The sequence below is a fragment of the Vigna angularis genome, chromosome 4, assembly GCF_016808095.1.
Source record: "Vigna angularis cultivar LongXiaoDou No.4 chromosome 4, ASM1680809v1, whole genome shotgun sequence".
NCBI lineage: Eukaryota > Viridiplantae > Streptophyta > Magnoliopsida > Fabales > Fabaceae > Vigna > Vigna angularis.
Window position 1 is genome coordinate 14,062,451 of NC_068973.1, and position 26,972 is coordinate 14,089,422.

The following is a 26,972-nucleotide window of genomic DNA, read 5'->3' on the forward strand; positions in this document are numbered from 1 at the left end:
AGTTTCACACTACCATACAATTTCAGTGGTATTCAATTCATATTAATAAAAAATTATGTTAATTATAAAACTACACCATATTTTGATAATATATATTTTATATTAAGTTTATTTAAAAAAAAAATATGTGTTAGGTGTAATATTTTTGGTATATCTAACATGGTCATTATTTAGTTTTAGTCTCTTGATATTCTTTTTCGTTAATTAAGTTTCTTTTTTTAATTTATCAATTTTGGTTCTGTTAGTTTTATTCTCTGTTTGAAATGTTACCTTTTTTTTATAATAAAAATATTTATAAATTGAATTGTTTAGTTTTCTTCCGTCTGATATTTTCAAAATTTTGAAATATGAATTTAAATAAATATCTTTCTTCTAGGTAGTATTAGATCAAGAGTTCATGCCGCAGTTGCCAAAATCTGATCAGGAATTAACAGAGAAATTAACAGTTCCAGAGAGTGCTGGAGAAGTGAGTAATCAGACAATATTCTGGAATCTCGATTAGGATGAAAATAGCCACATTAATTGCTTCACCCATATGATGTATTCAAAATTATTCAAAAACTGCGGCATCCCAGAAAAGCAGAGGAGAGAAAAGAAAAAGTGCATCACATAACTTGGGAGTTAATTTTGTTTCTATCCATTTAACGGAAGAGACTTGATTCATACAATTTTAATAACTTTGAAATTCAATATATGCACTTTTAAAACCAGGTACTAAATTGAAAAAAAAAATACTTAACATAGAAACAAAGTAAACTAAATTCAAAAGCTACAACATTGAAACATGAAGCCTGAGCCAAAAAGAAAAGACATTTGGGAGGAAACCTTTACGGTTAGAGGTACACTACTCAAGCCACACCATGGACAGTTTATGAAAACAAATTTGCTTTTCTAGTTTTAAAGAGTGAAGAGAGATTTCAAAATAGACTCTTAGAGAGACTTTTAAAGAGTTTCTTAGACATTTACCTTTGTAAGTAGAGAACATTATTAGAGGTTGTAAGAGAGGATGACTCTTCCTTATTTTGTATTCTTTCCATCTACTATAAGGAGCTAATGTAAGACCCATGAAAAATATTTGCCTTAATAGTAACAATTTTATTACTAATAGTAATAAATTTCTTTATGAATGGAAAATATAATAAGTTTATAAAATGTGTAAAGTTAAATAAGAAATTTTGGTAACTTAATTGGTAGAAAAATTTGGTGATGGGTTCAAACTCTTTTCTACCTCTTTGTAAAAAAAAAAAGTAAAATAAAATTTAATGGAGAAAGCATTTATATTTGAAGTCATTATTAAGGAATCCATTATGAATATATTATGTAAGTGGTGAATCCATTATGTAAGTGGTGAATCCATTATGTAAGTAGTAAATCCATTATGTAAGTGGTGAAATTAAAATAATAAATAATATTAAAAAAAATGATGAATAGTAAAATTTTTGGACTATAAATTGCAAGCATGGGGGAAGGCTGAAACTTGCACCAAAAATTTAGAAAAATTTTGAGAGAAGAGAGTTGGAGGAAATTCTAGTTGCAAAGGAGAAATTCTGAAAGTTTTCGGGGAACAATTTCTAAGCACGAGATTAAGTCTGGAATAGAGATAGGGGAGCTAATCCTTCTTATATATGATTTTTATACATGTTATGATCATGAATATGAGTTATGAACATGTTAAAATTTTGGTAATGGTAGTTATCTATTCACTTATATAAATTTAGTTTTCATGATTATAATTTTCTTATTTTCGAATTACTATGGTAAAACCTTCCTTTTAATTATTTTTACCATTGGATTTAGCTAAAAGTTTAATATATGAATCCTAAGACCTATTTCTTCACTTTGACCGTTCGGATCATCAATTAGAAGTCTGTACTTGGAGAAATAAATCCTTCATGTTTGAGTAAATTAATTACCCCTGTAGTTCAGTTACTGAGTCCTCTCGGTAAAATATAGATTCTGACCTATTTGACCGTTAGATCAACATGAAAATTTGATATATTATTCTTAGGATATATTACTACACTTTGACCGATCGGATTTGTAATTGGAAGTCTATGTTTTGAGAAAGTAATTTTGAAAGTTTGAAAAATCTGATGAACACTATATTTCTATTCTTAAGTTATCATGGTAAAAACTTCAGATATATTTCATTTACCGTTAGATTGAGCCCAAACTTTACTATGTAGTTCATAAGACATATTAAGTCATCTTGACCGTTCCGATTTGTAATAAGATGTCTGTGCTTAGAGGAATTGGTTCCGCATTTTGAGTATAACCGAAAACCACTTAAAATTCTGTCCCTGAGTTACCTCGGTAAAACCTCAATATCTATGTAGTTAACCGTTGGATCAACCGAAAAGTTTAATATGTAGTTTTTAACACATAGTGAATTACTTTGACCGTTCAGATTTGAAATCCGAGTTACAGATTTAGAGATATTAATTTTGTATCTTCTTAGGGATCTTAATATTGCTTAATTTCTGTTTTTGGACCATTTATACAAAACTTATGAGTTCTGCCTTATTAACCGTTGGATTGGACTGAAAATTTTACCACATGATATAAACATGTTGTTAATTAGTTTGATTGGTTCAGATATTTAATTAATGATATGAGTGAAGAGAAATGTTTTCACGAAATAGTAAATTTATTTGAATTGAGTAAAATCTTGAATAATTATATTCTTAAATTTTATTTGTAGTTGTATTTTGAAGATTGGAAGATGAGTAATACAATATATTATATATTAGAAAATTAAATTATATTGAATTTCGGTGTTAATATTATATGCTGTTGTTTTAAATTTGTAAATAAGAAATTTGTTAAAAACTAGTTGATGAACACTTTGGCTAAGGAAAGACTTGGTACTTAAGTTGTCCATTGTGACACATCTCTCTTTCCTGGAAGTCTACTCGACAAGTTTTTAACTCAAATCATATTGAACAGATTATGTACTGTTAAATTATTGTATAATATATCTTGTTGGAATGGAAATGTCTGATGAATTCATGTTATTATGGTAGATATGGAATTATGAATTATAATTGTGATGATTGGATTTAAATTTATGCATCTGAACATGATATGAGAATTATGGAGAGATTTCGTAATCGTATAATATGAGTTGAGGAATGTGAGCATGGTATGAGTCTCGTGGAGAGATTCTGTAATGTCATGGTATGTATGTATATGTTGATGTTGAGGGTCATGAAGTTGGAGGTTATCCTGATACTTTAATAATCATCCAGTCTCAAGTAGAGAAGGATGAATTATGTTGTGAGAGGGGCAGAAGGTCCTGGTCTATGTGCCGGTTTTGGACATAGTGAGGGGACTAACCTTGTGGATGGTATGGAAAGCAGGATGTCCTGGTCTATGTGCCGGTTTCGGACATAGTAAGGGGACTAAGAATGACATCACAAGTGCGGAACCTCCCATTGATCGCTCATCAACATATCGTCGGGGATAAGTGTCTATTGGGTATTGTGGAATAAATGTCTATTGGGTATTGTGGAATGAGTGTATATCGAGTGTATCAAAGTAATGAATGAGTATCTATGATGAGATTGTTGTATGATGGTATGAGTGTGTTTTACATAATTATTATACGAGGTTGGTTGAGTGCATCAAAGTAAATATGCATGTTTCATAAATGATTGATTGCATGTTAGCTCACCCTACTTGTTTGTGTTTGTGTTTGGGTATGTGCGATGATCGTATAATTCGTTATACGGGAGCAGAGGAAGGAATGTCGTCTGACTCACTACCAATGAAGAGAAAGATAGAAGAATAAAGTAGAAGAACTCAACTCATAATGTTGTAGTTGAAATCTGAGTCTAAAATATGTATAGACATATATTAACTATGAATTTTTAAGTGTGAGATTACAGAATATTACCGTAAATGTAATGTTACAATATATAAATTATGAATTTTCAAGTGTGAGAATTTTGGGATGTTACAACTAAACCTCTTAAAGTGTTAAAACAAATATGTAATCCTTTGAACTCTCTTGTATTGATATTGTTTTATTTATCGAAGTATGCTTTTATTATATGTTTGTGAATTAGTTTATATTCATTGTTGGATGAACTGGTCACTCATCTTATTTCACTGACTTGAGATTGAGTGGGAGTTGGTTCCAAGTTGTGGTCCAACTAATTCTCCTATTGCTTTTAAATGCTAGGAATATACCTAAGGCTAGTTGGTTATAGAATCATGAACTTAATGCAAGCGATTCATTTAAGCAATCATTGAGGAATCATACTGAAGTTTGGTGATCTTAGGCTCTATATATAAGAAATGAACCTAGAGTTACATTCAAAGTGAACTCCCAAGACATGATTAATTACATCTTTATAAATAATAACTAAACCATTACAAGAGAGGGAACAATTGGTGAAATCTAGCTTCAACACATCTTGATCATCTTGAAGTCAATATATTTAATTACAAACTGCTTTATAGCTTGTCATTTTGGGAATTTAACTTTATTTTCTCATATAAAATATGTTTTCACACCTTTATCCACCTTTCTATTGTTTTATTCAAGTCAAGCTAGTTTAAACTTTGTGTATTCTACCAAATCCTTATGGATACAACTTATCACCCACAAACTCAATGGAAAATATAGTCACACACTCAAGGAAAGACTACTATTTGAAATTAACACATTAGGGGCTTACAGAACAACATTCAAGACCTTTATAGGTCTTACTCCATTTAATCTAGTATGTGGGTATCAATACCCAATTTCGTTCGGATAAATAAGGTTTCACAAAAATAAATAAAAAAAAGAACAAAAGAATAAAAAATATATATATTATTTGTTTTTCCACATCATATACCCTTTTCATTTATTTTTTCCACCTCATTTTCTTATTAATTTTTTATATACCAACTTCTCTAATTATTCCACTTACATTTTTGTAATCATATCTTCTCCACCAACATATTTTATTATTTCCTTAATCCATTTTCTCCATCTACTTTTCCACCCCACTTTTATATTAATTTCTCTTACTAACTTTTATTTATTCCATCTACTTTCCTAAATTATATTTTATCCACCACCTTCTCCACCAACTTATTTTATTATTTCTTTCATTCATTTTCTCCATCTACTTTTCCACCCCACTTTTATATTAATTTCTCTTACTAACTTTTATTTATTCTATCTACTTTCCTAAATTATATTTTATCCACCACCTTCTCCACCAACTTATTTTATTATTTCTTTCATCCATTTTTCTCCATCTACTTTTCCACCCCACTTTTATATTAATTTCTCTTACTAACTTTTATTTATTCCATCTACTTTCCTAAATTATATTTTATCCACCACCTTCTCCACCAACTTATTTTATTATTTCTTTCATTCATTTTCTCCATCTACTTTTCCACCACACTTTTATATTAATTTCTCTTACTAACTTTTATTTATTCTATCTACTTTCCTAAATTATATTTTATCCACCACCTTCTCCACCAACTTATTTTATTATTTCTTTCATCCATTTTTCTCCATCTACTTTTCCACCCCACTTTTATATTAATTTCTTTTACTAACTTTTATTTATTTCATCTACTTTCCTAAATTATATTTTATCCACCACCTTCTCCACCAACTGATTTTATTATTTTTTTCATCTATTTTTCTCCATCTACCTTTCCACCCCACTTTTATATTTCATATAATTCGTTATAGGAGAGCAGATGAAGGAATGTCGTCTGAACCAATGGCAAGGAAGGGAGAGATAGAAGAACTCAAGTTATAATTAGGATTTTTGAAATCTGAGCTTAAAACATGTATAGACATATATCAGCTATGAATTATTCAATGTGAGATTCTGGGATGTTACAATTTGCTAGTAGAGCTTGAGCACAAAGGGCTTTGAAGGCCCTTAATTTTGACTTAAAAGCTATTGGAGAAAAAAGAAAGATTAAGATGCAAGAACTTGAAGAATTAAGGCTACAAGCTTATGAATCCACAAGAATTTACATGTCAAAGATGAAAGTCTACCATGACAAGAAGATTTTAAAGTAAGAATTCAAAAGAATGGGGAGAAGAGAGAAATAGTAGATGCGTCAACATCTAGGAGCATGTACTAAGGGGAAGTACACCAGAAGTTAGGATAACATAGAATCTGAAGGAGTTTCTCCAGATTCTTAGAGTTCATCTTAGGAAGTCCATGTTTACATTCATGTAATCTATTTTTGTGTTTTAATAAAACATTGTTGGTTATTGTTTTTTTGTTTACTGTTCATTTTATTTGTTGTTTAATTTATATCGTCGCTTATCACTTCTATCTTTATACGCAATATTGTTAAGACAAAATCGTTTATACGCCTAAATGCTCTCATGTTTTGAAGTTTAATCAAATAACATTAAAACGGGATAATAATCAATGAACAATAGAAGGTGAAAACACAAGACCTAGAACTAGAATCCCCAAACATAGAAAACCGGTTACCAATGAGCAGTATTGGTGTCTTGAAGATATTATAGGTTTTGATGATACTACAGGATGAAGAACTTGAAGACTTTAGTTGTAATTTCTTTAAAATCATTTTGTAGAATTAATTGTATAGGAATAACTTTGTTTATGTAAGAACACTTAGAAGTTTTCCTGCTTAGAAGATGTTTGCGCAGATAATTGATTATTTCGTGTAATAATCGATTATCACGAGCTCATTTGAAAAAGAGTTGCTCGTGCAAATAATTGATTATTGCTCAGAATAACCGATTATTTCAGTATAAGTCAGTATTGCCTAAGTCGCACAAATAATCGATTATTCCTCAAGATAATTGATTATCACTTTTTGAAAACCCCATAACAAGACACAAATAATCATTTATCACTTATGATAATCAATTATCACTGGCAATTGAGAGGTGTCTTTTCAGTTTTTGACCCTGCACGAACCTAGGCTTATAAATAGAGGTAATCACAGCTCTTAGAAGGTAACTTTTCATTTTGAGAGTATTAGAGTTGTGTGCCTAATGGAAGCTTTCTGAGAGTGAAAAGAAATCTAAGCTACTTGAAAATATAGAAACGCTCTGAGGAAGTTTTCAAGTGTTAAAAGTTCTCAAATCAAGTCTTATGAATAGGAGAAGTTTGCACTTAGTGGGTCTAAGGTCGAAGCGGTTCTCTTCAAGTTGATTGAGCAATTTCTTCTGTTCGTTTGTCGAAGGAAGGTGTTTTCTGTTCTTACTTTTTATTCCATCCTATTGTAATCTATGAACAATATTTTAGTGAAAAGTTAATCACTATTTATAGTGATTAACGACTGGACGTAGAATCTTCTGATTCAAACTAGGATAAAATATTTTGGTGTGATCTTCTTTTACTCTGCTCTTGTTATTTACAAACTGTTCGATAAAAGTTCTAAGAGAAAAACACAATTTATAAAAGAACCATTTTATCTAGGTTATTGACTGTAACACGCTTTTTGGCTCTAAAAACTCTTTCTGCTACGTGAGACACTAATACCTACAAAACCTACACAAAGACTTAGGACTAGAATCAACAACATAGAAAAGCTTAGGAAAGAACTTAGGATCTTAGGTAACAGAAAAACATCTAGGCTAAAACTTCCAGATATATGACTGAATGCTATTGTGTCTAAAGCGTCTAAGAGAGTTGATGATAAATGCTTGATGCTTATCATACATGAAAGATGTATTCAACATAACTCTCGGAAGAAAAATAGTCGAGACGATGTCTCTGACAAAACACTTTAAAAGACTTTAATTATTAAAATATAAAAAGAAATATTTAACAAGTTAAATGTTATCTAAGGAAGAGACAAAACCAAAAGAAGCATTTACTTGACTAAATGATACCACAAGCTTAAACAATACTTCGTCCAACGATGAAGTCTCCATATAATTCTTGGTATCTTTAAAAAAAGCTTAATTGAAAAATTCTACCTAACTGTACAAAATCAAAAAGCATTTTGTGGTTATGAGTAAGCATTAAATGACATTAAATGCTCAACGTTTAAAAATAACAAAAGTGATAAGAAAAGACATATCTGCTGCATGCACAATTTACTCTACTATTTGCAAATAAGCTATTCTACACGCATCTAGAGAGCTATAAATCAAATATTAAAAGTGGACGTTAGAGACAAAGGAGACATTCACATAATGTTCTTCACTTGAACTCATGCCTAAAAGGAACGTACAACCTACTTCAAGCAAAGTACTGAAAAACATGTTTGCTCTAACAAGTTGACTTACCTAACGACTGTTGTACAAAGAAGAAAGAGAAAGCACGAGTATCAAGGCTAAAAGCTCAGCCTAACGGACAAATACTCATGAAATGTTTAAATTGAAGAACCTTCAAAAGGAAATTCAAGAGGATAGCTTAAGAGGATAGTCAAGTGAGAAGCTTACAACAAAATATTCATCCACAAGCATTCAAGAGAGAAGAAAACAAAGAGCTCAATAAAAAGAATACATCTGAGTTAAAGAAGAGAAAAATAGAAGAGAAAAGAAGAGAAGGGAAGAGAAAAAGAGAAAAGAAATCCTCTCAAACTTCATTGTTGTATTGCTTACTATTGTAAGAGAAAAGAGAGAAACACCTACGAGTGTTTAGACTACTTTGTATTGTAATCACATCCTCTTTGCGAGAGATATAGTCTGAACTACTTGTAAGTAATCATTGATTGCAATTCTGAAAAGAATTAAAATGCTTACAACTAAACTCAGTTTGAGTTAAGGAATCTTAGCAAGGTTGCTAAGTACCATGAGTGGTGCGAATACTCAAAGGAAATCTCGACTAGGGTTGTTGAGTATCAGGAGTGGTGCAAATACACAAAGGAAATCTCGGCTAGGGTTGTTGAGTACCAAGAGTGGTGCTAATACTCAAAGACCAGAAATGGTTCTAATACTCATTTGTAATCGTGTGAATATTATAGTGGAACCCTCTACAGAGGAAACTGGACGTAACTCCGTTGGAGCGAACCAGTATAAAATCACTTGCGTAATTATCTCTTCTCTTGTCTAAATGATCCTCTCACAAAAACTTGTAGTTGCTCTTTATTTTCTAAACAAAAGAATCTTTCAAGCTAAACGATTAATTTTCATAAAGGAAGTTCTTACAAAATGATATAATATATATTCTGAATAACATGTCAAAATTTATTATCGCTCATACATATTTATCAAGTCGAGCATCTAAGCATTTAAAAGAAAATTTCAAGAGCTCAACAATGTGCTATATCAGAAGAGTTGCGAAAAGTTTTCCATTAGCACTATTCAACTCCCCTTCTAGTGTTTTTCAGGTACTTCAATTTCGCAACTTGGATAATTTACTTTCATCCTTTGAATGATCAAACTTTAATTTCAATTGCATAAATAAACATTAGAATATCCAAGAATAATTTATGTAACTAAAAATCAATTTTTAAGACCTTTTAATTGTTAAACTCAATAAGTTCACTTAACACAAATCTTATTCAAATCAACCATTTAAACAGAATAATTTCATAAAAAATTTGAATTTAAATCATAAATGTGGACATAAATATGCACTCATAATCTATTTATTCTCCAATTAGATAAGTCTTGTAATATATATTAGATGAGTTTAATAATACACATTAGATAAATACATCTTGATTAGACGAGTATAATAACACATATTAAAGAAGTTTGTCTATGCATTAACTAGACAAGTTTAACAATACACATCATATTAGTTTGTTTATACACTAATTTATATTTTTTTAGGAAATTTACTCTACATATATTTATGCATATCTTTATATTTTTATAGGGAATTTTTATACTCTATATTTTTTTGGTCGAATTTACAACTAGTAATGTGTAAAGAAATTGAGAATATAAAACAAAAAGAAATAAACATACTAATAAATGTGAAGAATGAAAAGAAATAAAAAATAATATAAAAATGGTTAAATAAAAAAACATTATCATGAGACTGAATAAAATAGAAAATAAAAAAAAATATATTAATTCAAATTAAAAAAAATCTAATTTAAGTAATATTTAGAGAAAAAGTTAACAATATAAAATAATTATATATAATATATATATATATATATATATAAGAAATTTGTTGATGTTTTATATTAAATATAGCATTTTTGTATGAAAATTAATAATGGAGGAAATATTTGTATAAAAGCACCACCATTGAAAAAGTTCATCCCACTGTCATCTTCGATCACATAAATTCTCTCCACAAGACTTCAACCCAAGAATCTCCCATGGTGGCCGACGAAGCTTCATCGTAAGTCTTCACTCTCCTCACCACTCACAAACTCTTCAAAATCAAAAATAACTTCAAAATTTTCCAACTAAAACCAAAGTCGCGCTAATTTGTTAAACTTTTCTTGCTAATAACTTCAAACGATGTGTCAGATTCGAGACGAGCGAGATGCTCGCCACGTTCCTGGCTTCAACACCGCTGTTGTCGGAGTCGTGGAGGCTGTGCACCACCACGGCCACCTCCCCGCCACGGAGTTTCCTGACAGAGCAAGGTGTCGGCGGCGTGGTGTACATCGCTTTCCCCGGCATCGAAATGGTGGCGGCGGACTCTAGCTGGAGAACCTTGGTTCCGTTGGTTAGCATAGGTGACGTAACACTCTTCTCAGCTCGTCGCGACAAGGAAGACGATGATCCTGTGATGGTGCATGCTGGGATGCTGAATCTCTTATTCAACGTTTTCGATCAATTTCAAAATCAGGTTTCATAATTCTCAACTCTGATTAAAGATTTGTTAATTTTCATAGTATTATGTCAAAATTTAACGCTAATGATGCATAGTTAGGCTTATACTAACTCATAAAAAAAATAGATTATACATCGATAGTGTAATTATACAATATAAAATTATTTTCTCCTACAGTACTATTTTGATGGCCTTAAAATTGAAGATGATTTTTCTTTCCAAATAAAACGCAGTATATTCGTCGTTTTGTTATTGTTTTGGCATCAGTTTGTCTCTGGTATATTTGCAAAGTTTGTTCTTGTGCGTATGTTTGGTATTTTGATACACTAATAACACTGTAGATAAACTAAATAGTGTAAATAGCATGATCCTATACAACTGAAAGTTTATTTTGAGAACTATTCCAACTATATAACCACACTTGTTAAGGGTTTTTTTTTGGAAGGAATATGTTTTGTATTTATTAGTTTAAACATACTTTTGCAAGAGTTTAATTATTATAGCTAAACAGGTATTAAATTATTCACTCCACTTTAATTTTCTTCATTTTAAAAGTTTTAGTTTTCAAGTACACACAAAAGAAAGGCTAAGTTTTAATGTCTGTGTCGACATTAAAAAAAACTTTCAGATAGTATATAAATTACAACACTTTTTTATCTATAAAAAATAACGTAAGAACTGAATATCTTTCTTCGCTGTACAATATTATTTCTTTAATAATATTCATGTACTCAATTCTATTCTTTTTGTTTCTGTTGCATCTTTCATCTCTCCTTTTATATGTTAAAAATAATAGTCATTGTCCAGTATTTTTCTTTGGAGAAATTGTATTTATACATTTTCTATGTTAGCATTTTATTTTTTATAATATATATATATATATATATATATATATATATATTCTTTTCATCTTCATGATGAGTGTTATACCAATATTTTCTTCTCTGTTTTTTCTTTTTTTTTGAGATCTTAGTGGATCGTGTTACTCATTTTCTGAACTGTATACACTAAACACAGCTTACAAATAGTAATACGAAGTCAATAATAAAGAGAGCAACACATTGAAGATTAAAGTTGAAATGAACATAAAGAGAGTTATATATCCTACATTTTTTATCTTACTTTCATTTGATCATATTTTCTTTTCTTTATCTAATAATACATGATGAAATAAACATTTTACAAAAGAAAAGCATAAAGTGACATGATAAACATCAGTATATCAACATCCCTCCCATTCCCTTTCTCACCAATCTATTTTCCATTTTTTTTTGGCATTTTCACACCAATTCTAGGTACTTTCTGTTTTTTTCCCGGTGGTAGTTAAGCTGAAAGAATAAAGGCAAAGAAGAATGATATACTTTTCTTACAAGTGAGCAAAGAAGAATAATACATGGAATATTCGAAAATTTTAATAAATTTCCACATTCCATATCGTTTAATCAATTTATATTGTAGAATCTTAATATATATATATATATATATATATATTCTTATATTAAGAAAACACATTACTTTTTAAGAAATTGGGAACTCATTTTGAACTATCAATGGAATCTTATTCATATAATCTAAAAAATAAAATAAACAATTTTTTTTACAAATTACTAACTTTTATAAAAGAAATACAAAAATACAAAATTTTTATATTAATTTGAATATTTTCTTTAAACAACTAATTTTATATAAAATATATAATAAAAATAAAAACAATAAGAATAAATATATCCTAATTTAAATAATTTTGAAATTTTTTAACAAAAGAAATAAAATAAAAAATAATAGCTAATTCTATATAAAAAGATTAAAATATAATAACACTTATATATTAATTTAAACAATAATTTTGTTATGAGAGATAATTTTATTTAAAAAATAACATAAAATATTATGGTCACGGCAAGCAAGATGGCATCATGAAAATAAAATGGTATCACTCATTGGAACCATTAGTGCAAGAAGAAAAGAAAAAAAAAAGTGAAAAAGCATTTCACGTTTTAGTTTAAAACATTATTCACTAATCATCTACTTTCTTCTCAGTGTTAATTTTCTTCTACTACTTTTTAACTTTTTGTCTCTCCCATTCTTTTAATTATCCGATGTCATCTTCTTAATGGTCTATCTTGTTCGCAGCTCGTCTTCTTTGCTGAACTTCATTTTCTCTACTGAATTTTATCTTTGCTGAGTTTTTTCTTTTCTGTGTTTCTTTGTGACCTTTTATTTTTCGGGCCTTCTTCTCAAATCAATCGTGACGGAACTGAATTACTGAACTGCAAATCATACAATTAAGTTTCAATTCACTCTATTAACATTCGGGTTACAAAATATTTATCAAATGTATCACACAAAAATTGTAATAAATCACAGCTCAAATAGTATGATTCTTAATATTCTAACTATATTGAACCTGAGTTGGATGATATGATTTTTTATGAAACTGTACCAGTAAACAGTAACATTCTTTGCTTTTCAATTATCATTGCTTTAAAGATTTTAGACACTAGATACTAAGATACTAGTACACTAGTATGTATCATAAAACTTGTTTAACGAGTTGATCCTTACTCTGCTTCAAAGAGTATATGCATTATGGAACATAATAGTTCAATCAATCCTTAACCATGTTCTTACACTTTAATAACTATGTCACAATTATCAAACTAATATTAGTTCCATAGTTCGCTAACGTTCATTCTACAATAATTGTATATTTCACTATTAGATCCGTGGAAGATCAGCACTCCAACTCAATTAAACGTCCTAGGTGATTCAATAATGAGTGTCACCAATTGTCCTTTGGCTATAAATTGAAATCAATCTAGTTTGTTTCTGAGGAAGAAGAAGAAAGACTTTAAATTGGACTCTAGTCTTCAGCCCCAAAATATTTGCCCTTTCATGTCGTTTAGCATTATGCATCATGTCGCTCCGTGTTTCATTCGAAAAATTCTTGCTTTTCCTGTGCATTTCTTAACTCTATCAATTAGGGTACAAAAAGCAAAGAACACTGATGGCGAGTGAAGTGTTTCGGGACTAAAGGCTATCTTCCTACCAATCAAAATGGGTCCCCTTAAATATCTCTCAAGACACTACGAGAAAGACTCATTCCAATTTGAAATTGGAGACTCACTATTATGAAACAATTATTGGCCACAGCCACCAAGTAGATAATGCTACTCAGTATTGACTATTGACGAAGACTCTGAGTGGAGGGGATTTAGAGTCAACAATGGAAGTTATACACCTTCCATTATTCTTATTTTATATATTTGTCATCATTGTATAATATCTCTACTATATCTTAATATAACCACACCCTTCGCAAGGAAAACGGGAGAAAATATAATCCATATTAATTTATTCCCCATCTTAAAATAATTACACTTTAAAGTTTTTCATGCATATTAATAATATTAATAAATGTATATGTAACATTCCAATTAAATAGTCTAAAATACTATTTAGGAATATCACAAGTCTAATATGATAAAATCTTTAACAAGATAATAAATACATATCTAAACAATCATAAATTAAATTTTATTTACAAAATCCTAATCCAAAACTGTGTACTAAATAGGATTCTCAAATACAACCAAAAGAAAATAAAAACACATAAGTACTATATTATCTATACATCAACACTATCTACATCCAAAGCTTGCTCTAGAGACACATCATCATCCTCTGCTCACATCCATTAGATGATCATCGCCATAGAAAATCAACGCATCCAATCAAACAATGAAGAATATACAAAAGAAGGGTGAGTTAATAATAAAAAAAATTATTGCACATTAAGATCACATTATACATTTCATTTCATTCAAAACAAATCAAACATCCTAATCATGATATTAACCTAGGTAAACCCATTCAGATATATGTATTGATGTTAGACTATGACAAGTTTAGCACTTGTAGTAGTGAAATAACTGTCCCCCAACTACCACACAAGGTTAATTCATCTACCACATATGGAAAAAGAACACTAGTCCAAAGACTATGATCTCCTACTACTCCTCACCACATAATTGCATTCTCTATCTGAGATGACGCTCATTAAGATAACTTCCAAGACTGAGTTCCTACATCAATACATCACTTACTTGAAACCACCACTAAGAATTTCACCCTAGAAATTCTTTTCAAACCATTTAAAGTTCAATCACACTGTTCATACCATCATATCATTTAAAATCACATTAGTAAACATTAGACATAACATTCCACCATCTAGAACCAAGCATAAAAGAGAAAAGAAAAAAAAATAACCAAGGAACTCGAACCCACTGATCCAGTGAGCACAAACTGCTCGCCCAACAAGACCCCAAACAAGGGGCTTCCCAAGCCAAGTGAGGGAGCTCGCCCAGGCCCTAAACTTTACTGCCAAAAATCCTAAAAACTTGCCCAACGAGCAATCTCTACTCGCCTAACGAGAGCCAAAACAGAAAGCACCATGAGCTTAGCGAATTGGCTTGCCTAGCCATTAGAACTTACTGCCAAAACTCCCTTGGACTCGTCCAACAAGTCCTTCTTGCTCGCCTAGCCTTGCTGTATAATTCTACAACACCAAAACTACATAAATAACACCCTAGACCACTCATTACCTATTCTAACCATTTTTACCAACTTCTAACACTCATAGATTTATTATATTATTTTATATTGCATTATATCATATATATATATATATATATATATATATATATATATATTCAACATATTCTAATTCAAATAGTAAATGAAAATACACATGAAGAATCTTTAAAAGAACTTAAGCGCTAAATCATATTTGATTTCAAGTTTTTAATTAAAAATTATTATAACTTAAATGATTTAGTTATTATAATTAATCTTTATTGTTATAATTATTACAAAAAAAGTGAGTCAAAATAAAAATCTAACTTTTTTCATAAAGAACCTATTAAATGAATTTTTTTATGTTATATGATGATTATAAGCAAGGTTGTTAATAATATTTACATGGTAAAAACTAATATATATAAACACACATAACTTAATCAATGATGATGTTACCACTAGCTTTTTAATCGTGATCATTATAGTTTCATTCCTTGCTTTACAAAGAATATAATAACTTTAACTTCAAGAAACGTGTTTCATTTTAACAATTCCGGTATCTTCGTTCCAATTTCCCACCATATGAAATCAAAATCATTTTATTAACGATCCATGTTACAAAATTCTTGAAACAGTGCTTTTTGTTACTGTTCCTTTTCATACAATCTTGATGCCTAATTTACTCTTACCTTTCAGATGTTGGCACTCATGGGAAATTCCAACACGAAAACAATTGTCATAACTGGCCACTCCATTGGAGGAGCCACTGCCTCACTATGCGCTCTTTGGCTATTGTCTTACCTCCACCACATATCTTCTTCCTCTTCATCTGTGTCAGTCTTATGCATCACTTTTGGTTCACCAATGCTAGGGAATAGCTCTTTCTCCAATGCCATACTCAGAGAAAGATGGGGTGGAAACTTCTGTCATGTGGTCTCAAAGCATGATATAATGCCAAGGCTGCTCTTTGCTCCCATAACCCCTTACACTGCTCAGCTAAACCTCCTGCTTCAGTTTTGGCGACTGTCCACAGCTGCTCCAGGCTTTGGGAAGCTCGCAGTTCCAGTTTCTGACCAACAGCAGGAGTTGTTCAACGTTGTAATGAGTTCCTTGGATGCAGCCACACAAGATGGAGAAGGGTCTGCAATTTTGTTTCACCCATTTGGGAGCTACCTTTTTGTTTCATCAGAAGGAGCAGTTTGTGTGGATAGTTCAACAGCTGTTATAAAGATGATGCATTTGATGTTTACATCTGGTTCCCTCTATTACAGTATTGAGGACCACCTCAAGTATGGAGACTATGTTAAAAATTTGTCTTTGCAATTCTTGAACCATAAAAATTCCATGCATGGGAACATTCCTGATTCGAGCTATGAAGCAGGTCTTGAATTAGCGGTTCAGTCTTCAGGTTTAGCAAACCAGGTAAATGCACTATCTTATCTCAATTATGCATAGTTAACGCTATAATTTCTCCACCACTATGTGATGTTTCTTCATCTCTTCTTTCACGTGAACACCAAACTGCCAATTAATTGAACACATTTAGAGTGTAGCATGAGGAACTCTGTTTTCTTCTCACTGACAGAAATACTACACTTACACATGATTCGTAGTTTCTCCAGGAAGGAGATTTCACTAACAAATTACTTTCATTGTACTGTGTTTAGGAATCGGCCAAGGAATGCCTTAAGCTGACAAGGAGAATGGGTCCTTCACCAACCATTAATGCTGCTATGTTACCGATTAAATTATCGAAGGTCGTGCCTTATAGGACTGAAATAGAATGGTACAAATCCTGGTGTGACCAGCAAGTTGATCAAATGGGATACTATGACTTGTTCAAGAGGAGAAGGAACACTTCGAAAAAAATGGCCATGAAAGTCAACATGAATCGTCATAAACTGGCCAGGTTCTGGAACGATGTGATTGAAATGTGGGAGAAAAGTGAGCTGCCCCATGATTTGGCCGTGCGAGAAAAATGGGTCAATGCTTCCCATTTCTACAAACTCCTGGTTGAGCCTTTAGACATTGCAGAATATTATGGGAAGGGAACGCACACGACCAAGGGCCATTACTTACAGCATGGCAGAGAGAGGAGATATGAAGTGTTTGATAGGTGGTGGAAGGATGGAATTGCCGCCGCCGCCGCAGAAGAAAACAACGAGAGGCGAAGCAAGTTTGCAAGTTTGACCCAAGATTCGTGCTTTTGGGCAAGGGTGGAGGAAGCAAGGGACTGGTTGAATAGTGTTAGAAGCGAGAGTGACACAAGCAAGTTGGCTGTGCTGTGGGATAACATTGAGAAATTCGAGAAGTATGCTGTGGAACTTATTAATAACAAGGAGGTGTCTGAAGATGTTCTCGCTAAGAACTCAAGTTACAGTACATGGGTGGAAGATTTGAAAGAACTGAGGGAACTCAGAGCAAATGTGAAGAGGTTCCCACACAACTTTAACCCATTTCTTGATGGGGAAGTAATTCCTTAGAAATTTTAAATTAAACCAAGAAATAAGCTTAACTCCGTAATATGTCTATGAACCTCCACTAGTATGCAAAATAATCAGAGTGTTTCTGGCTTGGTTGAATTAGTATTTTACTTAAATAAATGCTCACAAAATCTATTAGAGAAACAAACTCTTACCCTTTTGAACCGAATGATGAACGTTTTCTCAATGGTTCCAATCAACACAGCAGAATGAGAAAAAGGATATATTGTACTATTATTCTGTCTTTAAACATCTATAAGTTACACTTTGTCATTTTGAATATCAATATTCCTGACTGGCCCTTTGAACCATTTCCTAGCATCTAACAGCCACCAAAGCATTATTAGACCCAAACCCACCCCCAAAGCAACTGGGGCATAATTGAAAGTATCCCAAGCAATTGGGTACAGAGTTGGCAAAAGGAATACAGAACATGTGTAACAAATCCATAGAAATGCCACCAGACATACTGGTCTTCTTGCTTTGCCTAAATAAAATGGCCCAGGCTTAAAGTTCTTCTCAGACATCACAAGTCTTGCAAAGATAGGAACTGCATAGCCACCAACCCATCCAATTGTGCATATTGATGTTATAGCAGTGAAAACTACATTGACCTTCAAAATTGGGAGACCAAGAAGAATGCAGATTGCCGCACAGAGCCACACTGCGTTTGAAGGAACCTTGTACTTTGGATGCAGTTGCCTCCATAAGTGGGAAAAGGGAACTCCCTTGTCTCTTGACAAAGCATAAACCTGAAAGTTGTTTGAGATACCCCACAAAGTAAGGAGTCATTATTCTCCTAATATCTTTTTCTGACACCAGTAGTCTCTAATCAAAGCTAAAATTTGGATAATCTAACACTTTCTTCAAAAGATAAATTCTACCAATTGCCAAAAAATAACTGTACTTACCACTCTGGCAGCACTTGTAGTAATTGAAAGCCCACCAAAAAAGAATGAACCCCAAATGACAAATAGTAGGATGATTGCTCCAGCAGAATTGTGATATCTTCCATGGAATGCATCATAGAGTATTTGTGCTGGAACGAATGCTCCAGCAGTCTCATTGTTTCGATCATAAAGGTAGCCAAAATCCTGAATAAGGGTTGAGAAGTGATGTTACTAAGTTACTATCATCCTTCGGATCATAAAATCATTTCCCTTGGGAACAAAGACCAAAAGAGGTGTCATTGCCTGGTTATATCTTCTAGATTATTGATTTTATATTATTTACTTAGATTTACATGCACTTACCTGAATGCTGAATGTAAGTGCCAAGATGTAGGCCCATCCAAATACTGAAATGATCCCAATACTACCTAGTATTGCAATAGGACCATTTTTGTCTGCACCTTTAGTTTCTTCGGTTAGATGTGCTGCAGCATCATAGCCATACAGAGAATACTGGCTGACAAGAAATGATAGAATAGCAGCATACGGTTTGCTTGATATTCCTGTTGATTCAGGGGCTAATTCTAAGTGTGTGAATACAAATGAAGCAGATTTCGTGCTTAGTGCTACCAGAGGTAACATTATGACTATCACCAATCCACCAATAACCTGACATCGAATAAATGAGTGTGTTACTTCCTAATACGCCCAAAACCCTTTAAATTGTAGACCATATTATGAACTTTATTTCAGAATATATTATAAAGAAATGAACAATTATTTGTGTTTAATAAAAAACATACGCAAACTCACAAGGGTATTTGTGTTTAATCAAAACATCAACTTAAAATACAACTTTCTCTCTCACTTCTTAGGGCTTCCACCGGTTTGATTTCGTTCAATTTGCGAGAATAAAAAGATTGAACTAATGAAAACCAACTGTATTGGCTTGTTTTAGTTTTGCAAATTCTTTTTTTCTTTCACAAGATCATACTGGTTTGGTTCGATTCATGGGTTTGATTTCTTAAAACATTTAAAATCAAATGATTAAACTATAGATAATCAAGTAACATTGATTACATTAAGTTTTTTACTTGAACATATAAACTAAAGAAAACCAACTTAATTGATTCGGCTTGTTGTGGTGTTTTCACCAATTTAACACCCCTATTCTCTGCTGCTGTTATTTTAATAACAGAATAAGCAAGCTTAGGCCATCTTATGCAAGATTTAAAGTGTATACAAGGACGTAATAATAGTACCTGCCACCATATTGAAACTATATCAATCAAGGCAATCACTTCCAAAGCAAAAGTGTTTAGAACTGCCCATATAACAGTAAGGCCAATGTACATACATAAGAAGAGCCATTTTGGGGCAAAGTACCCTCCACCTTTGTTTGTGCCTGTTGAGAGTAGGATTATGCTCTGCAAAGTTTGTGATCCTGCATATGCCTTTTCCAACCATTATGAGTTACAATATAACATTATCTGAAAATATTGACCAGAAATTTCACCAAATTACCTGAGTCCCTATCCCAGCTATAAGGCCTATGGTCTCAAGCCAAGCACAGCACCATGAAGAAAATGGTCCCCATTTTGGACCAGCTAAATGAGCCGCCCAAAAGTACAGAGAACCAGTCGTCTGTTAGATTCAATAAGAAGTGAGTTAGTTTTCTAAATTCATTCACATGCTCATCTTTGTGTGCAGAAGGAATCAACAAGTACTTTTTTCTTCTTCCATAGCTAATCCTATTTGAAACATTGTCGAATACTAAATATTGGGTATTTTAAAATTCTAAGCCTTGAAGAACTGCCACTACAAAGAAATAAACTTTTTGAGAAGAAACAAACCGGGAACGATGAGCATATCTCAGCCATTGCAATCCCAACGAACCAAGTGAAGAAAGAAACCACTATCCATCCCCATACAAGAGTTGCAGGGCCAGCATATTGAAGACTAGAACCATAGAGAGGTGTAATTCCAGTGAAAAGGGTCATTGTGGAAAATGATATGGCCAGAGTTTTGAACATAGTCTGCACCATAAAAGGAAAAGCTAAACAGATTTAATCAAAAGTTAAGCTATTTCATTTTCTTAAAGCTGGGATCATGATGAACTCCATCAAACACAAGATGGCAAAAAAAAAAAAAAAAACTTAAATAGAACAGAATACACACACCATTTCTCTTCTCAGTTCTTGCTTGTAGCCAAGCTCATTGAGCCTTTTCTCTGCTGAATCCATACTTCTGTCTCCTGGAACTTGGGCAAAATTTCTTTCACTACAGACTTCTATTGAGGAGTTCAAAAATAAGTAATATGAAAAAGAAAAAGAAAAAAACCTAGCAACAGAGTTCAGATAAATAACGATATTTGACCAATGTTTCAGTTGAAAGATTCAAACTTTGAAGTTGCAAAATTTGAATGGTCTATTGGGGCAAGTGACAACTACTACCGATATGCATCGTACTGCTGCCTTTTCCACTGAAGCGTGGTTGTTTTCTCTTATCCTATGAAAGAGAAAAACGATTAACAGTTGCTAGTATTTGTGTTGCTTTTACTTGTAGCTTGAAAAGTCAGTGCATCAGTGTAATTCTTCTTATAATAGGCCAACGTAGTAATCGGTTCGTTTCAAATAGTCAAACAGTTGGGTATGATTTTGTCGAGTTGTGTATTATATTATTATGGTACAACTATGAACTGGATTGATTTATGGCATCTAGATTTGAAATACGTTTCTTGATTTGCATAGTTGGACTTTGTCTATGTTGACATTTTCAGAGGAAGTGGATGATAAAGAAAAAGATACAGAAGGAATTTAATTATAAAGAAAACTGCTCAATTATAGAGGGGATCCTGAACATGTCCACACCTCATGTTCACATGGCCATGCACGGAATTTTAAAACAATGAAAGTAAAATAAATTTAGGTTTATAAAAGTATAACTAAACTTTAATATAATTACTCATTCAAATAATAATAATATTAAATATTATTAATATTAATAATTCAAGAAAAAACTAATTAAAATATATAATGATTGAATAAGAATAACATTAGAAATATATATATAATCATTGATTAAATAATAATAATAAAAATAGTAATAATAATAATAATAATAATAAATTAATATTAAAAATTAAAGAAATAAAGTAATAATTAAATAAATTAATTAAAATATAATATAACAATTGATTATAATTATAATAACAATATTAATAGTAATAATGACATTAATAATTGAAGAAAAAAGTTAAAATAAAATTTGATTATTTAATAAAATTCTAATAATAATAATAATACGAGTTATATTAATAATTAAGGAAAAGAGAATGTGAATCCAATTTTGATTTTGCTTTCCAAAATCAAATATAATTACTGTGATTAAAACAATTTAACGGTAATTAACAAGTTATATTAATATTGAAAGTGACCGTAAATGAAAGTAATAAAGTGTAATAAATGTTTTCAATCTCCAATAAATACCAATTCCTAATAATTAAACGAATAATTTAAAATAAAATATATTTATTGATTTAAATAATGATTGTAAGACTCGGAAAATAATTTATTGGCTTTTCTTTCTTTTGGTCAGAAGAAGAAGAATCCTAAGTTTTACCTTTTTTCTTTTTATTTTATTTTCGCGAACCCTGTGGGGAGAATGAGATAGCTTCGCAGCATGGATAAATTGATGTGAAGTTTAGGGTTCGGAGAATTAGCCGCAGTGCGAGAGAGAAAGGAAGGGAGAGAGCCTTTAATACCTATTACTTGATGTGCGTAATGAGTGGGGGAAACAACTCTGAGAGAGCTGGAAATGGGAGGGAGTGATCAAACTTGAGAGTGAAAAAGGGAAGCGAGGCGGAATTGTGAGAACCAGAGAATGCGAAGGTGAGTAAAGGTCAATATAGGCTGGAAGGTTTTTGGTGTTAGGGTTTTGACCGCGAGAAGAGCTAGAACCAGGTATGAGGAACTGATTTGTTTTTATTTTTATTGAGATAAATTGATTTATTTTTGTGTATTAAGTAATGATTTTAATATTATAACAATTTAATATTATGTCAAATCTATATAACATATTAATTATTTATATAAGTTCAAGGATTTTTAGTTTTAATTGAGAATTTATTTATAAAAATGAGAACACCGACAAATTAATTAATTAAAAATTTATATTGATTAATTTGAAATAATTAATTAAACAATAGTTTTTGAATAACTCAAATCCTATTTTGGAAAATGAGTGAAATGAACTTATATTCTTTATCATGGTTTTATATCTTTTTAAATCTCTTTATAAATTTCTTTCTTTCTATCTTTTGTTATTTCGTTTTTTAATCTTTTCTTTATTTTTATCTTCTTTGTTATTTTACAAACCATTTTGTATAATTTTTATAAGAACTAATTTGTTAAGAATCTTTGTTGGGTAACAACTTAGAGCTGAATTTATCCTTTCTATTTTTTTGGGTACTATCTTAACAATACTTAAGTTGTTATAGTTTATTAGTATTAATTTGATCACATCAACGACAACATTATAAAAAATCGTTTATGGAATAATAATTTATTAGTTATGATAATCTATTATCAATGACAGTTGTGAACCTGACTCTTAGTTTTCTGACATAGTTTTCAAATGTAAGAATCTATAAATATTTAACTTAAACCTAACTTAAAAAAACTTTTTCATCAGTATTAGAGTTGTGTCTAAGGGGTGAAGTATACCTATAAAGTAGGGTGAAGTTGTCCATCCTTTTGTGCGTCAGAATAGGTGTCTTTCATATGTTATTTGTTAAGAGAGGTGATTTCTAATCTCAATATTTATTTCTCTATTGTAAATTGTTACTTATTTAGTGAAAGGTTGATCTCTCTTTTGAAGAGATTAACAACTAGACGTAAGGTCTTTTTGATTCGAACCAGTATAAAAATTACCTGTGTAAATTTTCTTTTCCCTTTTCTATTTTGTTTATTTGCTTTTATTCAAATCGATTTTTCAAGTTATTTGAAAAAAAGTTAAAAAGGAAGCAATTTTTAAACATGAATCAATTCACTCCCTCTTGATTTTTTTTATGCGGTAATAATTCTATTGCGTGTTTTCTACGGTTATAAATCACAATCAAATATATACCTAAAGATCAATACAAAATATAATTAGCATATATAAATTTAAGATATATATATATATATACACTAATGAACTATATAAAATTAATTAATCTTCTTAAATGGTCAAACTGAACAATTCAAGATTCAATATATATAAATTGTTAATAATGTCTCTTATATAAATTTAAAAAAATATGATTTTTACAAAAAACTAGGAATCTCAAATGAAAAATTAAGACAACAACAATTCCAAACAAAAATTAATTTAAACATATAATTAAGAAATTTTAAAAAATAAATAATTCAACATATTAAGCATATAAAAATTATATTAACAATATATCAAAAAAGTAAATATTTCAAATAATAAAAAATCAAATAAATTTTTTAAAGCCATTCCATAAGAAGAACGTGTGGGAGCACAAAAATTAAGAACCACAACAATGGGAAGGACTACAACAACGACAATGATGGTACCAAAAACGCTAATGCAAAACCAGGACTCTAATGGTGGCACCAAACAACGAAATAGCAAAAATATAACGAGGAAAAGGTGAAAAAACCTTAACAAGCAACGATGAAGAAAAAATGGAAAACGTGAGTTTGCAGTGGCGAGGGAGAAGAATCACAACTTCTACTGTGTCGGGATGTAGCATGACCATTTGTGAACAAGTAAGAATTACACAAATTAACCATATTCATAAGGGTATAGGCTATAGTTCTTTCTAAAGTCATGCCTATACTTTGATAATTAGAGTATAAACTACGATTTTATGTGAATTGTAACCTATATCTTTTTATAAAATTACAAAAGTGACATCTAATTTTTGTAAGTTACATTATTTTTTCTTCTTAAAATCATAGCCAATATGACATAGTTAAATGTGATATTTGCACAGGTGACATATTGTTCTCTAAAAACTTATCTTAAAAGACATAGACCTAATCATGATTCATTAAATTCGGCCAAGTAAAAAAATTATTACTATTTCGGTTGTGGGGTTGAGTCACTGAGCACCTTCACAATTTTGCCTTCTTGTCGTCCGGTCTCGCTCCAAGCTCCGTTGTCCTGCTCTTCCGTCCGGTAGGGAACCTGTCAAAGATCTTCGATGTCAAAGTCAGTATGTGAACCGTTCGACAGTTCAATAGAACAGTAATAAATGTGCAATGCAACATACCTACCACTTACCTTTGATCTGTATTTATAGTTTTTGCCATGGGCTTGAGATTATTGAAAAGTTAATCACGGCCCAATTTTAGCCCAATAACTATAATCACTGCTTACCTTGATCATGGTCTTAATGACCTAGATAACCTACCCGTCGGTTATTCTGTCACCGTTCGGTTGGACTGATCCTGTGTGATCTTCCTTGGACATTCCGGTCTGTATGTACAATTATTATACTCAAAGTGTGATAAAAGAAATTGAATTATGATTTAACTGTTCATCCAATACCACCATCACAACCATGAACTTTGAAATAATGTTAATGTAGTCCATAATGTTAACGAATCTCCACAATCAATCACTAATAATTGAAAGACTCTGGACCAATAAGTGATAATTGAAAGAAGAATATCAAGACCACCTCGGGTATTTTAAAGACCTCGAGTAGAAGATTTCATGAATGTGTTTTATGATCTTAACATTGTTATACATTATCATCCTTTTGCATTCCAAAATCAATTAAATGCAAAATCAAAAATAATTAATTGAAAAGAAAGTCCAGGACAAATGCCTCACCTAGATGTTCATGAACCATACTTAATATAATATATTGAGTGATTAATTCTTTCAATTTGTTATTTGGAATCTCATTTTAAATGACCATATGTACTTTTAACTAACCTATTAATTCAATCCTATTTGTTAAAGTTAGAGAAAAAGAAATAAAAGTAACTTAAATTCTAATTTCAACATTTTCAATCTAAAAAAGTCAATATAATTAAAGTTAGGTTTAATAGTCTATTTTGTCCTTAGTTTTACTAAATAATATCAATTTAATTTCGTTTTAAAAATGTTTGAAATTGGTTCTCACTTATTAAATTTTATATCAACGTCATTCGTTAAATATCATAAACAGGTTAATTTTTTCTTTCTCTCTTCTATTTTTTTTTTTACAATGCAACATTTTTGTCACTAGCATAAATTATGGTGATGGTAGGTTGCTTGGTTCCAACAAAGACAAGAACATGAGAAGTTGATAGTGAAAGAGTAGAGTGTGGCAAAAGAGAAAGAGAAAGTGGAAGGATTGCTCCATTAGAGATGTTGCAGTATTATAGTGAGAATAACAGTAGTTGAAGAGGGAGAGGACAGGAGAGAAGAAATAGAAAATGATGAAATGAAGAGTGAAGATTTGCATAGGTCAATGGAAAGACATTTATTGAAGGTTTAATGTCTCGGTAGGTCCCTATTTTTGGCGTGAATCTCAAATAGGTCCCTTTTCTTTTCGGCGTCTCAATTGGGTCCTTTTTTGTGTAAAATTGTGGCAATTAGGGGTCTGCCGTCAAATTGAATAAACGGCCGTTTAAGTTTGGCCTATGTGGATAAATTCTTTTATTTTAAATTTTGAATTAAAAAATTAAATTAAAATAGGGGAAATTCAATTAGGGCAAAGTTGGCAATTCAATTACAGAACCCCATTCTCTCTGCAAGTTATGATAATGTATTCCGGCAACGTCTCCTCCTTGGACCCCATGTTTTCCGGCACCAGTCTACAGCCACTCCCCTCTCAACCCTTCCCTTTTCCGGCACCAGTCTACAGCAGTCCCTAAAACCGAATCCTCTCAACCTTTCAAATTCTTCCCCCAATACCATCCTTCCCCCCTTTCTCCGCCTCCCGCAGCTCCGCTCCCCGACAGTGGTCATCGACGGAGTCTAACTCTGCTAGTGATCTTCATCTCCAAGGAAGAGGAAACATTTGGTCAGCGCACTGGATTTTGAGACCGCCGAAGCCGGCGAGGGAAGTGCCGACGCGGAGGTTGCTGTCGCGCTTCCAGATTTTGTAGGTGTCGGAGGGGGCGATCTTTCATGCGCTTAGTGTTTGCAAATTTGGGGCTTTTGTTTGCAGGGTTGCATGATAGTGGAGACGAAGGAGGCGAACTCCGGTGCTCCAGTGATAGCGGCGCCTGGTGACGCAACGAAGGCTGATGGACAAACCCGATTTGGGGGTTCTCTCTGCTTTGAATGCACGCTGGATTTGAACCAGTCAA

At 31.6% G+C, this 26,972-nt stretch overlaps 2 protein-coding genes across 4 annotated transcripts; one reads left to right on the forward strand and one right to left on the reverse strand.

The window, feature by feature from the left end:
* The first annotated feature begins 10,152 nt into the window (after positions 1-10,152).
* Positions 10,153-17,998, forward strand: LOC108332080 (lipase-like PAD4). Its single transcript, XM_017567187.2, has 4 exons — positions 10,153-10,259; positions 10,391-10,715; positions 15,978-16,703; positions 16,949-17,998. The coding sequence occupies exons 1-4, from the start codon at positions 10,237-10,239 to the stop codon at positions 17,762-17,764; spliced, it is 1,890 nt and encodes a 629-aa protein (XP_017422676.2). The 5' UTR covers positions 10,153-10,236; the 3' UTR covers positions 17,765-17,998.
* LOC108332081 (amino-acid permease BAT1 homolog) lies at positions 17,975-21,259 on the reverse strand. 3 transcript variants are annotated; one of them, XM_017567190.2, is made up of 8 exons: positions 20,995-21,259; positions 20,835-20,908; positions 20,508-20,690; positions 20,179-20,298; positions 19,917-20,108; positions 19,018-19,323; positions 18,676-18,858; positions 17,975-18,516 (listed from the first exon to the last, which is right to left on the reverse strand). In XM_017567190.2, exons 2-8 carry the CDS (start codon positions 20,895-20,897, stop codon positions 18,025-18,027), a joined length of 1,539 nt encoding a protein of 512 aa, XP_017422679.1. In that variant the 5' UTR covers positions 20,898-20,908; positions 20,995-21,259; the 3' UTR covers positions 17,975-18,024. The 3 variants fall into 3 exon arrangements, with proteins under 3 accessions (XP_017422679.1, XP_017422678.1, XP_052732884.1); XM_017567189.2 differs by having other exon boundaries at positions 20,835-20,914; XM_052876924.1 differs by lacking the exon at positions 20,995-21,259 and having other exon boundaries at positions 20,835-20,987.
* Between the last annotated feature and the right edge of the window lie 5,713 nt (positions 21,260-26,972).